The sequence below is a fragment of the Pseudophryne corroboree genome, chromosome 6 (assembly GCF_028390025.1).
Source record: "Pseudophryne corroboree isolate aPseCor3 chromosome 6, aPseCor3.hap2, whole genome shotgun sequence".
Classification (NCBI taxonomy): domain Eukaryota; kingdom Metazoa; phylum Chordata; class Amphibia; order Anura; family Myobatrachidae; genus Pseudophryne; species Pseudophryne corroboree.
The window spans coordinates 425,571,562-425,585,220 of record NC_086449.1 but is presented as its reverse complement, the minus strand read 5'-3'; the positions used below and the strand labels follow the sequence as shown (position 1 = coordinate 425,585,220).

At 48.0% G+C, this 13,659-nt stretch overlaps 1 protein-coding gene across 4 annotated transcripts in view; it reads left to right on the top strand.

Annotated features, from left to right (window-relative positions):
• RELN (reelin) overlaps positions 1–13,659 on the top strand; it is an 856,893-nt gene that overhangs the window by 726,499 nt on the left and 116,735 nt on the right. For all 4 annotated transcript variants that reach the window (XM_063927014.1, XM_063927013.1, XM_063927012.1 and 1 more), the window contains exons 45-46: positions 3,534–3,783; positions 12,862–13,030. In XM_063927014.1, the coding sequence (XP_063783084.1) occupies positions 3,534–3,783; positions 12,862–13,030 (419 nt within the window). The remainder of the gene's footprint in view (positions 1–3,533; positions 3,784–12,861; positions 13,031–13,659) is intronic.

Sequence of the window (13,659 nt, the reverse complement as noted above, 5' to 3'; positions counted from 1 at the left end):
ACCTCCTTTCTGCAGCCTAATCCTCCACTACTACTACCTAACACTCCCCTTAGTGCCTAACACTAACTCCCCCCCACCTCCTTTCTGCAGCCTAATCCTCCACTCCTACTACCTAACACTCCCCTTAGTGCCTAACCCTAACTCCCCCCAACAACTCCTTTCTGCAGCCTAATCCTCCATTCCTACTACCTAACACTCCCCTTAGTGTCTAACCCTAACTCCCCAACCTCCTTTCTGCAGCCTAACCCTCCACTCCTACTACCTAACACTCCACTTAGTGCCTAACACTAACTCCCCCCCCACCTCCTTTCTGCAGCCTAATCCTCCACTCCTACCTAACACTCCCCTTAGTGCCTAAGACTAACTCCCCCCACCTCCTTTCTGCAGCCTAACCCTCCACTCCTACTACCTAACACTCCACTTAGTGCCTAACCCTAACTCCCCCCACCTGCTTTCTGCAGCCTAATCCTCCACTCCTACTACCGAACACTCCCCTTAGTGCCTAACCCTAACTCCCCCCACCTGCTTTCTGCAGCCTAACCCTCCACTCCTACTACCTAACACTCCCCTTAGTGCCTAACACTAACTCTCCCCCACCTCCTTTCTGCAGCCTAACCCTCCACTCCTACTACCTAACACTCCCCTTAGTGCCTAACACTAACTCTCCCCCACCTCCTTTCTGCAGCCTAACCCTCCACTCCTACTACCTAACACTCCCCTTAGTGCCTAACCCTAACTCCCCCCACCTGCTTTCTGCAGCCTAATCCTCCATTCCTACTACCTAACACTCCCCTTAGTGCCTAACCCTAACTCCCCCCCACCTGCTTTCTGCAGCCTAACCCTCCACTCCTACTACCTAACACTCCACTTAGTGCCTAACCCTAAATCCCCCCACCTCCTTTCTGCAGCCTAATCCTCCACTACTACTACCTAACACTCCCCTTAGTGCCTAACCCTAACTCCCCCCCACCTCCTTTCTGCAGCCTAACCCTGCACTCCTACTACCTAACACTCCCCTTAGTGCCTAACCCTAACTCCCCCAACACCTCCTTTCTGCAGCCTAACCCTCCACTCCTACTACCTAACACTCCCCTTAGCGCCTAACCCTAACTCCCCCCCACCTGCTTTCTGCAGCCTTACCCTCAACTCCTACTACCTAACACTCCTCTTAGTTCCTAACCCTAACTCCCCCAACCTCCTTTCTGCAGCCTAATCCTCCACTCCTACTACCTAACACTCCCCTTAGTGCCTAACCCTAACTCCCCCCCACCTGCTTTCTGCAGCCTAACCCTCCACTCCTACTACCTAACACTCCCCTTAGTGCCTAACCCTAACTCTCCCCCACCTCCTTTCTGCAGCCTAACCCTCCACTCCTACTACCTAACACTCCCCTTAGTGCCTAACACTAACTCTCCCCCACCTCCTTTCTGCAGCCTAACCCTCCACTCCTACTACCTAACACTCCCCTTAGTGCCTAACCCTAACTCCCCCCACCTGCTTTCTGCAGCCTAATCCTCCATTCCTACTACCTAACACTCCCCTTAGTGCCTAACCCTAACTCCCCCCCACCTGCTTTCTGCAGCCTAACCCTCCACTCCTACTACCTAACACTCCACTTAGTGCCTAACCCTAAATCCCCCCACCTCCTTTCTGCAGCCTAATCCTCCACTACTACTACCTAACACTCCCCTTAGTGCCTAACCCTAACTCCCCCCCACCTCCTTTCTGCAGCCTAACCCTGCACTCCTACTACCTAACACTCCCCTTAGTGCCTAACCCTAACTCCCCCAACACCTCCTTTCTGCAGCCTAACCCTCCACTCCTACTACCTAACACTCCCCTTAGCACCTAACCCTAACTCCCCCCCACCTGCTTTCTGCAGCCTTACCCTCAACTCCTACTACCTAACACTCCTCTTAGTTCCTAACCCTAACTCCCCCAACCTCCTTTCTGCAGCCTAATCCTCCACTCCTACTACCTAACACTCCCCTTAGTGCCTAACCCTAACTCCCCCCCACCTGCTTTCTGCAGCCTAACCCTCCACTCCTACTACCTAACACTCCACTTAGTGCCTAACACTAACTCCCCCCCCACCTCCTTTCTGCAGCCTAACCCTCCACTCCTACTACCTAACACTCCACTTAGTGCCTAACCCTAAATCCCCCCACCTCCTTTCTGCAGCCTAATCCTCCACTACTACTACCTAACACTCCCCTTAGTGCCTAACACTAACTCCCCCCCACCTCCTTTCTGCAGCCTAATCCTCCACTCCTACTACCTAACACTCCCCTTAGTGCCTAACCCTAACTCCCCCCAACAACTCCTTTCTGCAGCCTAATCCTCCATTCCTACTACCTAACACTCCCCTTAGTGTCTAACCCTAACTCCCCAACCTCCTTTCTGCAGCCTAACCCTCCACTCCTACTACCTAACACTCCACTTAGTGCCTAACACTAACTCCCCCCCCACCTCCTTTCTGCAGCCTAATCCTCCACTCCTACCTAACACTCCCCTTAGTGCCTAAGACTAACTCCCCCCACCTCCTTTCTGCAGCCTAACCCTCCACTCCTACTACCTAACACTCCCCTTAGTGCCTAAGACTAACTCCCCCCACCTCCTTTCTGCAGCCTAACCCTCCACTCCTACTACCTAACACTCCACTTAGTGCCTAACCCTAACTCCCCCCACCTGCTTTCTGCAGCCTAATCCTCCACTCCTACTACCGAACACTCCCCTTAGTGCCTAACCCTAACTCCCCCCACCTGCTTTCTGCAGCCTAACCCTCCACTCCTACTACCTAACACTCCCCTTAGTGCCTAACACTAACTCCCCCCCCCCCACCTCCTTTCTGCAGCCTAATCCTCCACTCCTACTACCTAACACTCCCCTTAGTGCCTAACACTAACTCTCCCCCACCTCCTTTCTGCAGCCTAACCCTCCACTCCTACTACCTAACACTCCCCTTAGTGCCTAACCCTAACTCTCCCCCACCTCCTTTCTGCAGCCTAACCCTCCACTCCTACTACCTAACACTCCCCTTAGTGCCTAACACTAACTCTCCCCCACCTCCTTTCTGCAGCCTAACCCTCCACTCCTACTACCTAACACTCCCCTTAGTGCCTAACCCTAACTCTCCCCCACCTCCTTTCTGCAGCCTAACCCTCCACTCCTACTACCTAACACTTCCCGTAGTGCCTAACCCAAACTCCCCCCCCCCCCCCCCCCCCCCCACCTGCTTTCTGCAGCCTAACCCTAACCCTTCCCCTCATACTTACGTTTGGCATGCTAACTGTTGGGATTCTGGCGCTGGTCTTTTGACCGCCAGCATCTTGACTGTCAGGGTGCCAACTACATCCCTTCAGATTTTTAGATGTTTGGGTTATAGCCTAAGTTCAAGGATTTTTCCAAAACGTTTCTTCAGCTGTCAGTAATGACAGAAAATGGAAAATGGAATATAATAACAATGAGGACTAGAATAAGGTTATCATTTGTTAATCATATGTGTAATGGCAATTGTATTTTTCTATTTGTAGATCCTGATTGGTGGGAATATCTCAGGGTATACGGTACTAGAGGATGATTTTACAAGTCTGGATAACAGGAAGTGGTTACTTCATCCAGGTGGAACTAAGATGTCGGTGTGTGGTTCTACTGGAGATGCCCTTGTGTTCATTGAAAAAGCTAGTACTCGTTATGTGGTGACCACAGACATTGCGGTAAACGAAGACTCATTCATGCAGATTGATTTTGCTGCTTCCTGCTCTGTTACAGACTCTTGTTATGGTAAAGGAACAACACACTATATGTCATTGATATTACTACAGAATTATGTATGCTACTGTTATACAGGCTAATTCCACCTTTTTAGAAGTTTTATTATAACTAATATTTTTGCTAATAATTCTCAAACCACTTGTACTATTCTTATTGAGTTACAAGTAGCTACTTGTAACAGCCAACCTTCTTTTAAAGTTTCAAATTGGTACACATGGTGCCCTGATATGAGAGAAATCAAATGTTCAATCCTTCTCCTTTTCCTTTTCCTTCTCCTTCTCCATAATAATAATAATAATAATAATATTTATATTATCATTGCTATCTTTTATTTATAAGATGCCCCAAAATGCACACAGCACTATACAAGGAGAATTACAATAGGATAAATAAACAAAAATGCACATTCTCACAAGGTGGATTTAGCCTTCTGAAAGCAATTTTTTTCAAAAGGCTCGTATTTGCTCTGTATTAGACTGCAGAGTTGACTATATTTATTCTGACTAGCAGTTCTTGGTATTGTGGAGTGTGCAGCAGCATTGTATTTTCTATCTTTGCGGAAATACAAGTCCCAGCATGGTAGCACCTGCCACTATATATGTAATTAGGCTGTGCAGTCTAGGATCCCCCTTGCCCATACATTATACGCACATATATACATAACATACAACACACACATGTATAGTTCATCACACAAATTGCACACACATGTGCATAGTATACAGCAGACACATACATAGTATACCACACACGCACACACATACATATATTGCACACACAGCACACCACAAACACATTGTACACACATAGTAACATAGTAACATAGTATCTAAGGTTGAAAAAGACAATTGTCCATGGAGTTCAACCTATTTATGGTCTCCTATGCACGATTATTTTGTATAAAATTTTGACTGAAGTTGATGACTGCCGTTACGTTTTACCCCTCTTTTTTATAATAACCATAGTGCGTGACTATGCCCCGTAACCCTGGATATCCTTATCCATTAGGAATTTATCTAACCCATTCTTAACATACACACATACATAGCACACCACACCACACAAACATACACATTGCATACATATGTATACACAGCACACCACACACACATCTAGCTCGCCATGCACATTGCACACACACACACACATATAGTACACCACACACACATACATAGTATTCCACACACGCATAGACATTGCACACATATACATAGCACACAACACACATTGCACATACTTTTTTTTTAATAAAGTAATTTTTATTCAGTAGTCTGACGAAAAAGGTACAGACATTGCAGAGCATTATCATAGCATAAACAGTACATCCATTCATCTTGAATCAAAGCCATGTTTTAAACGAAGCTTACAACAATGAGATATCAGTACAATTTCCAAAAAGAAATACACAAGGATTTCCTATTGTTCAGACCTTTAAGGTCTGCAAAATCCGTAGCCAACTATATTAGTCTTCATTACCTTTTATATTTATACCCGTAACCTAAACTGTAGAAAAACAACAAACAAACAAAAAAAAGGGGGGGGGGGGGGAGGCAGAGTGAGAAGGAGCCATCCGATTCAGGACTCTATTAGTCATACAGATAAGTAGGTGGACACGCAGGGCCCAACCGCCAACATCTCAGTATACATCAGTTATAGTAATTTATTGATATGCTTGCACTTCAGTGCCCACTATATTTGGGGAACCAGATGAGAATGGGAGGAGTCTAGCCATGGAGACCAAACCCTTTCAAACCTAGCTGATGCGTTTTGTTTCATATAAACATATCTTTCCTTAATTATTGTTTCGTTAATCAAGGTCTTAAGTGCAGATATTAACGGGCCTTTAGGGGCCATCCACATCCTTGCAATGCAAACCTTAGCCAAGGCGCATACATTTAGAGCATAGAGACCCGTTGAAACAGACACAGGAGCAAAGCATCCCATTCCCAAAATACAGAATTGTGGGGTAAGCAGTCCGCCAGGCACTCCCGTACTCTCCAGAATTGACCCGACCCCCGACCAGAACACCCTCAACCTCGGGCAGTCCCACACTAGATGCCAGAATGTTCCCACCGCCCCCCCACACTTAGGACAAAGGCCAGATCTGCCCGTCCCAAACGTAGCCAGCCTAGCTGGAGTCATATATGTTCTGTGTAAAATGAAGAATTGAATCTGCTGATATCTAAGGGACTTGGTAACCTTGGCAGGGTATTCCAAAGCGAGGACCCAGTCCTCCTCAGTTATTAGACCCAAATCCTCCTCCCACTTTCCACGGAGACGTGTCATAGGGTCCGTATGGAGCTTGGTAAGAAGATATCCATACGCAAGGGAGACCATCTTAGCCCGACCCAAAGTGGTCACAAAAGTCTTGATGGGGAATGGGAAGATTCGTGGGGGTGATTCAGCAAATTGGGACTGGAGGGCGTGACGAAGCTGGAGGTATCTGAAGAAGTAAGAATTGGGTAGGTCAAACTCATCTCTCAGTTGTTGAAAGGATTTAAATGCATTATCTAGATAAAGTTGAGAGATAGAAATCACCGATCTAGGGGCCCAGACCTCCCGCCCCTCAAGTGCATGCAATTCAGGGAGCCAGTCAGAATACCACAAGGGGGTATCCGGGTCCAGGCCATCATACCTCAAGAGATCTCTCAGGGCCCGCCAAATCTTTAGGGCCTGAAAAATGATAGGGGGAAGAAACCTAGCTATGCTCCCACTCAGTAACACCTGCATAGGAGAGAGGTAGGGAAAGTAACAACGAATAAACTCACAATGCAAAGAGTCAGCCCCAGAGTTTTGTGCCCATACAGCGATATGAGTCAGCTGAGCAGCGAAGTAATACATCTAAAAGTTAGGTAGAGCCAGGCCGCCGTCAGATCGCTGTCTGGTAAGGGTATTTAGCTGTATCCTAGGTCGTTTATTAGCCCAGATCAGTGAGGACAGAACGCTATTCAATTTCCTAAAGAATACTGGATAAATATATACCGGGGACTGGAGAATAATATATAAGAGTTTGGGCAGTATAATCATTTTAATGAGATTAACCCTGCCAGACACAGTCAGTGGAAGCTTACACCAAGTCTTAGATTTGCCCGTGACCCACTGCATGGTCGGGTCCAGATTCAGAGGGACAAAATCAGAAGGGTCGTTAGTTATTTGGATTCCAAGGTACTTAAATTGTACCGTCCAACATAATGGCAGGGGGATTTTGGAAGCGGTAGGAGGGGGGGCCTATGACTGGCATAATGTATGATTTAGGCCAGTTAATTCTAAGACCCGAATGATCTCCAAAGTTCTCTATCACACGCAACAGGGTGGGCATTGACTTGGTGTAATCCTGCAAAAACAACAACATGTCATCGGCATAAAGAGCTATTCTATCCTCACGTGAACCTGTACAAATTCCCACAATATCTGGGTGCGATCTTATCAAGCAGGCCAGGGGCTCGATGGCCAAGGCAAACAGCGTAGGGGACAGGGGGCAGCCCTGTCTAGTACCTCGGGTCAATTGAAAAGATGGGGATACATAACCGTTCACCAAGATCCTGGCACTCGGATGTTGATACAGTAGTTTAATCCATTTTATAAAATTGGGTCCAAAGCCCATACAAGCCATCACCTCCCATAAATAAGCCCATTCAATGCTGTCAAAGGCCTTGGCCGCGTCTAACGAGACCACAGCCGAGACAGAAGGGGAGTCGTGTGGGAGTTGTAAAATGGTATGCAGTCTACGTAAATTGATAGACGTGGACTTTCCTGGCATGAAGCCAGTCTGGTCCGGGTGAATGAGGGAGGTGATCACTGTGTTAAGCCGTACTGCCAATATCTATGCCAGGATCTTAGCATCGGTGGGAATCAGGGATATCGGCCTATAGGAGTCCGGAGATCTAGGGTCCTTACCGGGCTTTGGGATCACTATTATAACTGCCTCTGACATGGAGGGGGGGAGTTCGTTATTGGCAAATATATCTAAGTACAGGGCATGAAGCCTGGGGCCAAAGAAATCAACATGATTTTTGTATACCTCGGAGGGAATTCCGTCACATCCCGGAGCCTTGCCATTAGGGGACATACCAATGGCCGCAGTCACCTCTTCGAGCGTTAAGGGCGCCTCCAGCAGCTCACAGGCTTCAGAGGAGAGTGCGGGCAGCGGAACACCCCCCATGTAATATGAAAGATCTGAAGTAGAGCACTGCAACTGTGAATTATAAACCTCAGAGAAGTAAGATCGGAATAACAGCGCAATGTCCGGTGTGGTGTCGACAAGAGAGCCATCCGCCCCGGACATTTGGGTGATCGTGGTCCCAGGACGATCGTAATGTATAAGATGGGCCAGGAGGCCCCCCGTCCTATCAGCCTGCATATATATATTAGTAGCTTTAAAAAGGAGGGAACGAGAGTTTTTATCAGACAGGTGGGCCAACCAAACTGACTGAGCCACCAGCCATCGTGTCTTTGTCGCGGGGGCGCTGTCAGACAGATATTGGGATTCTAGGTCCCTAGCGTCCCTTTCAAGGGCCTGTTCTCTCTCCCTAGAGGACATTTTATGAGCCGCTATTCGTCCAATATATGAACCTCTCAAGAACGCCTTAAACGAATCCCAGACTACTGTACCCGGGGCAGACCCTACATTGTCGTTAAAGTAACCCTCCCACTGAGTCTCCAAGTCACCGCAGTCCCCCAGCTGGGTCAGCCAAGAGGGGTGCAGTTTCCAATAGGAGTGCCCCCTCTGACTTTCCACAGCAAGAGTCATCATCAGAGGGGAGTGGTCAGAGACCCCTCGAGCCTCGTAGTGGACGTCAATAATCCTAGGGACGAGGGCGGGGGACACCAACATCAGGTCAATTCTGGAGGAGCCGTGAGTGCTGGAAAAACAGGAGAACTGACGGACCGCAGGGTGACGAAGCCGCCACACATCTACCCACTGCAAACTATTCAAAAAAATCCGCAAACTTGGTAGGACCACCTCCCACCAGCGCAGCCTGTGGGGAGTGCCATCGGTCCATAGACAGATCCAGGACGTTATTAAAATCTCCCAAGCAAATCACTGGGGTGGTAGGGGAAGGAGCTATGAAGGACGCAGCTTGTTGCAGCACAGTATATGAGAAAGGAGGGGGGACATACACCGCTAAAATGTAATAGGGCTGGGAGTTCAGCTTACATTCTATAAATACATATCTTCCATACGGGTCAGTTTTAATCGATAACAACTCGAATTGCACTGTCTTTTTAATCAGAACGGAGACACCCCTAGAAAAGGAGGAGTGAGAGGCATGGTAAGCCCAGCCCACCCAGGCCCGTCGTAATGACAGTAACCTATGTCCCTCCAGGTGGGTCTCACTGAGGCATGCAATATCCGGGTCATATTTCTTAATCATATTTAGAATCAAAGAACGTTTGATTTTGTTATTCAGACCTCGAACATTCCATGCCAGAATTTTCAGATTAATCATGGCCCCCTATAAGCTCTATACACCTCCCGGATGGACCTCTCCCAAAATACATCTTGAGAATAAGCATTATCAATACCAGCAAAACATGACGTATATGAGCCCCGCGTTGTAAGCCATAGCATCTGAAATATGAAACATCCTTGCCTCAGAAAATACTTAAATAAGAAAAATAACAAACTAAAGAAAAAAAAAAACCCAAAAACAGCAGAAGGAGGCGCAACTAGCAGCTTCCCAATTAACCATTCCCTCCCCGTACACCACCCCGAACTCCGGCATACTTATATCCCGAACAATCAACCCAAACTACCAAGCGCTAGGAAGGCCTAGATTCTCAGCTGAATCTCTAACCCTCTCTAACCAACACCACTTGGACGTAAAAGTCTTGAGCCACCAATGCAAAGAAGGGGGGCTCCCCGAACTGTGATCAAGCCTCCGGTAGACCAGGCCCCGGGCTTTTCCACATAGGAGATCAGTCTGGAGCCAGTTGCCGAGCACCCGGTGCAAATCTGTCCAACCATTGGGCCGCCTCTCTAGGGGAGTTAAAAAACTTGGTCTCCCCGTCCGCCACAACTCGGAGCCTTGAGGGAAACAACATGGAGTATGAAATGTTGAGGTCTCGCAGCCGTCGTTTAATGGGCATAAACTGGGCTCGGTCCTTCTGGACGTCTGCGGCAAAGTCCGGGAAGGCCGATACCTTGACTCCATTGCGGACCAACGGGCCCTTCGTGCGACCTAGGCGGAGAACCGAGTCACGGTCTTTATAGTGCAGGAATTTAGCGATGAAGGTGCGAGGAGGGGCACCAGGAGGTAGCGGCCGAGATGGTATCCTATGTGCTCGCTCCACCGTGAAATGGGCCGTAAAAGACTCAGCGCCATACATCTCCTTAAGCCAGGATTCGAGGAAGTCCTCCGGCTGCGAACCCTCTTCTCTTTCAGGCAGGCCTACAAATCTGACGTTGTTTCTACGCAGCCGTCCCTCCATGTCTAAGAGCTTGGTCTGAAGGGAGGAAACCTGCTGGGTCACCGTGGATACGGACTGCTTAAGGGGGCCACATAAATCTTCCAGATTGGAGACCCGTGTCTCCGCCTCACCCACTCTCTCTCGGATACGTTGAACATCTTGGCGGAGCAAGGAGAGATCGCACTGCACCTTCTCCATCTTATCGGAGAGACGTTGTTCACTGCCAGCTATAGCCTCCAGCACTTGTTGAATAGACGGCGCCCCCGCTGCCTCCGGGGAATTAACCGCTGACTCGGGAGGGGAGGTCGAGTGTGTTGGAGAGTCTTCATGAGAAGGAGCCGGTGCAGCCCTGGGATTGGGTTGTCTGGTAAATCTTTCTAGTTTGGCCGCGGCCGCACTCTGGCCGCCCTTAACCATATTGGACAGGAGCAGTCACACTCACCCCACAGTAGGGCTACAGTATAGGATAGTAATTAGAAGGCGGCTGCAGCAAGGTTGCGTATAATCAGTGGCGGGAACCAACCGTGTCCGGTTTGTATGTCAGAGTAACAAAGTAGGATAATGGTACGCAGTACACTGTAGGATATTAGTGCAGCACAGCAGTGTAGTCAGATCCAATCTATGTGCAGCTCCTGTGTGATATAATGGAAAGGGCCGTGCAATGTAAATAGCTGACTTTGTCTCCAATCTCAGGTGGGTATTAGCATAGTCATTAGGAGAGTAATAATAGGAGAGGTCAGTATGCAGTAAAGATCCTGTGTGCAGAGACAGTTCACAGGGCACAACAGATGAATGCAGCCCTTCCAAGCATGGAGGTTAGCCCAGAGCAGTGGGGCCTTCTGTATAGCTTCTCCCAAAATGGCCGCAGTGTCCCTTCCCCTTCCCCAGAAGTACCTGCTTCTTATGCCCCTCCGGGTGTTAGGGCTCCGGGACGCAGCCTGTCAGAGAGAGGAGAGGCAGCTTCCACCTCCCAGTCGTCCCAGGGTGCTTGTTGGCAGTGACAGCCCGTCGCCCGAGCTCCGGGCGTTCCGCGGCCGAGGGCGCCGAAATTGAGGCCGGGGATCCGGAGGAGGCCTAGGCCGCAAGGCCGGAAGTCAGCCGGCGCCGTCCCACGAGTCCCGGAGACCGCAAGAAAGGATGCCCGCCGGCGCCCAGCAGTATGAGGGAGGTATGTAGCCCGGGCAGGGACACCAGAGGGGTCAGGATGGGTGATAGGATGGGTTTATTCGGGGAGCTCCCGAGATCCGCTCCCTACTCCGTTGCTGCCGTGGCCACGCCCCCCACATTGCACATACTTACATACATACATACATACAGCAGCACAGCACACACAGAAACACACCTCTTTCACTTAAAAAATTAAATAAATATAGCTGGCATAATTTATTAAAGATTCCCCCCCTGCCAGTACCCACACTACCCACATGCGAGACACACACCTGCGGCTGTGGGACAGAGTGGCTCCAGGACATTCCTGCGGCTCCAGGACAGTGAGTCTTCCGGCGTCAGCTCTCCCCCAATGCCCCATGTGAACTGCCTAGGAGGGGCTGCATGTTGCCCCCCCTACAGTCCCCCTACAGTCAGCCAGCCTCTTTGTCAGTGTGTAGAGCAGGCAGCTTTTGCGTTATTGACACAACTGCCTGCGCTCTGCTCCATCTACCATAAATAAAAAATATTGGTCAGCTGCAGCTGTGGATCAGTAGGTGGGGGGTTCAGGTACGCAGAAACCTCCCGTTTGTGCACATATGCATGAAACCTTCCCCCTTGAATCAGTGCTGGATTAAAGATTTTGGGGGCTCCAGGCAATAAATAAAATTTCCCAGTAAAATTATATTATGCCACACAGTGCCCCAGTATCAACATTATGCCACACAGTTCCCCCAGTATAAATATTGTCGCAATGCCCCCATATGCCACTGTGCCCCCAAATGATACACAGTGCTCCACTATAAAAATGATGCCATACAGTGACCTCTGTATGCCAATGCCACACAGTGCCCCCAGTATATTCATTATGCCACAGTGCCCCATTATGACATACAGTGTCCTCATTATGCCACACAGAGCCCCCAGTAAAAATATGCCACAAAGTACCCCCATTATGTCTCAGTGTACCCATTATACCACACAGTGCACCCAGAATAAACATTATGCCAAAGCACCCTTCCTGTATGCCACACAATGCCCCAATATGCCACACAGTAACTTCATTATACCACTCAGTGCTCCCAGTATGCTCATTACTTCTACTTACCTCTGAGTCCTGGTAGGCTCCTGATGACTTTGTGGCAGCCTCAGGCTCATCCGAGGTCCAGGTGTGGACAGAGTTTGCAGATAGAGCGGTTATTGTCTCCCTTAAGTGTCACAGACGTGATATAACACTTAAGGGACTCAGGAGCCGCTCAAGTCAGCTGTTCTGCAGGATGCCACATATAGGAACAAGTAACGTTAGGCATCTGGTCTCTTTTCTGTTCAACCCTATGTGGAGTCTCCAATGTCTGGGTTCAAGGTTAACTGCCCCAGCTGCCCCATCACACTGCATCTGTATAGCCCCGTTCAGATGTTTCTAGATGGCCACATTAACTATGTATATATGTATTCATGTGTTAGTATACTTTATTCATTATTCAATATCATATGCAGCAAGTGTAAAAAAATATTTCTACTTCATTTTAGCCATTGAACTAGAGTATAGCGTGGATCTGGGGCTCTCGTGGAATCCAGTGCTTAGAGACTGTCTACCAACCAATGTGGAATGTAATAAATATCAGCTGCAGAGAGTGTTGGTGTCTGACACTTTCAACAAATGGACCAGAATTACGTTGCCTCTGCCTCCATACACCAGGTACAAAATAAGACAGTATACTGTTTTTGATGGCTGACACTATGCTTCAGTATATGTGCATTTAAAATATTTGCAGTTTTCCTATCCTGTTGTACTCGCCATTAATCATGCTACAACAGTCAGGCAGCACGGAGAGTTTTACAATGTTGTCATTGTCATATCAAATAGTTTTGAGGAGGTTTTCATAATTTTCTAATCAGATTTAAACTTTAGATCAGTTGTAGGATATACTTAAAATAGTAGCTGATAGGTCTCATTGTTTGCAGTGGGCAAGGAGAACAAATATCATAAATGCTCCCCAATGTCAAGCCATCAAAATTCTACATTTAATGGAAAACACCATAAAGCATCATTTCATATTTATCTAAATGTAGCTTCATTTCCGATCATTCTATGAAGCATAATTTCATATATAGTGTATAAATATAAATGTAATCACTGTAACGCAACAGGACAGAATAACAGCAAATTATACTCAGGTCAGATCTGCAGCTGTGTTTGGATATCTTTATGGCACATTGCAGCGTAAATACAGGTTGCTTGTATATCAAAAGCTCTCTGCAACCTTTACAAGCACATTTCCAAGTGTGTTACACTTTGTTGATCCTTTTAGACTTGCACCCTCTATT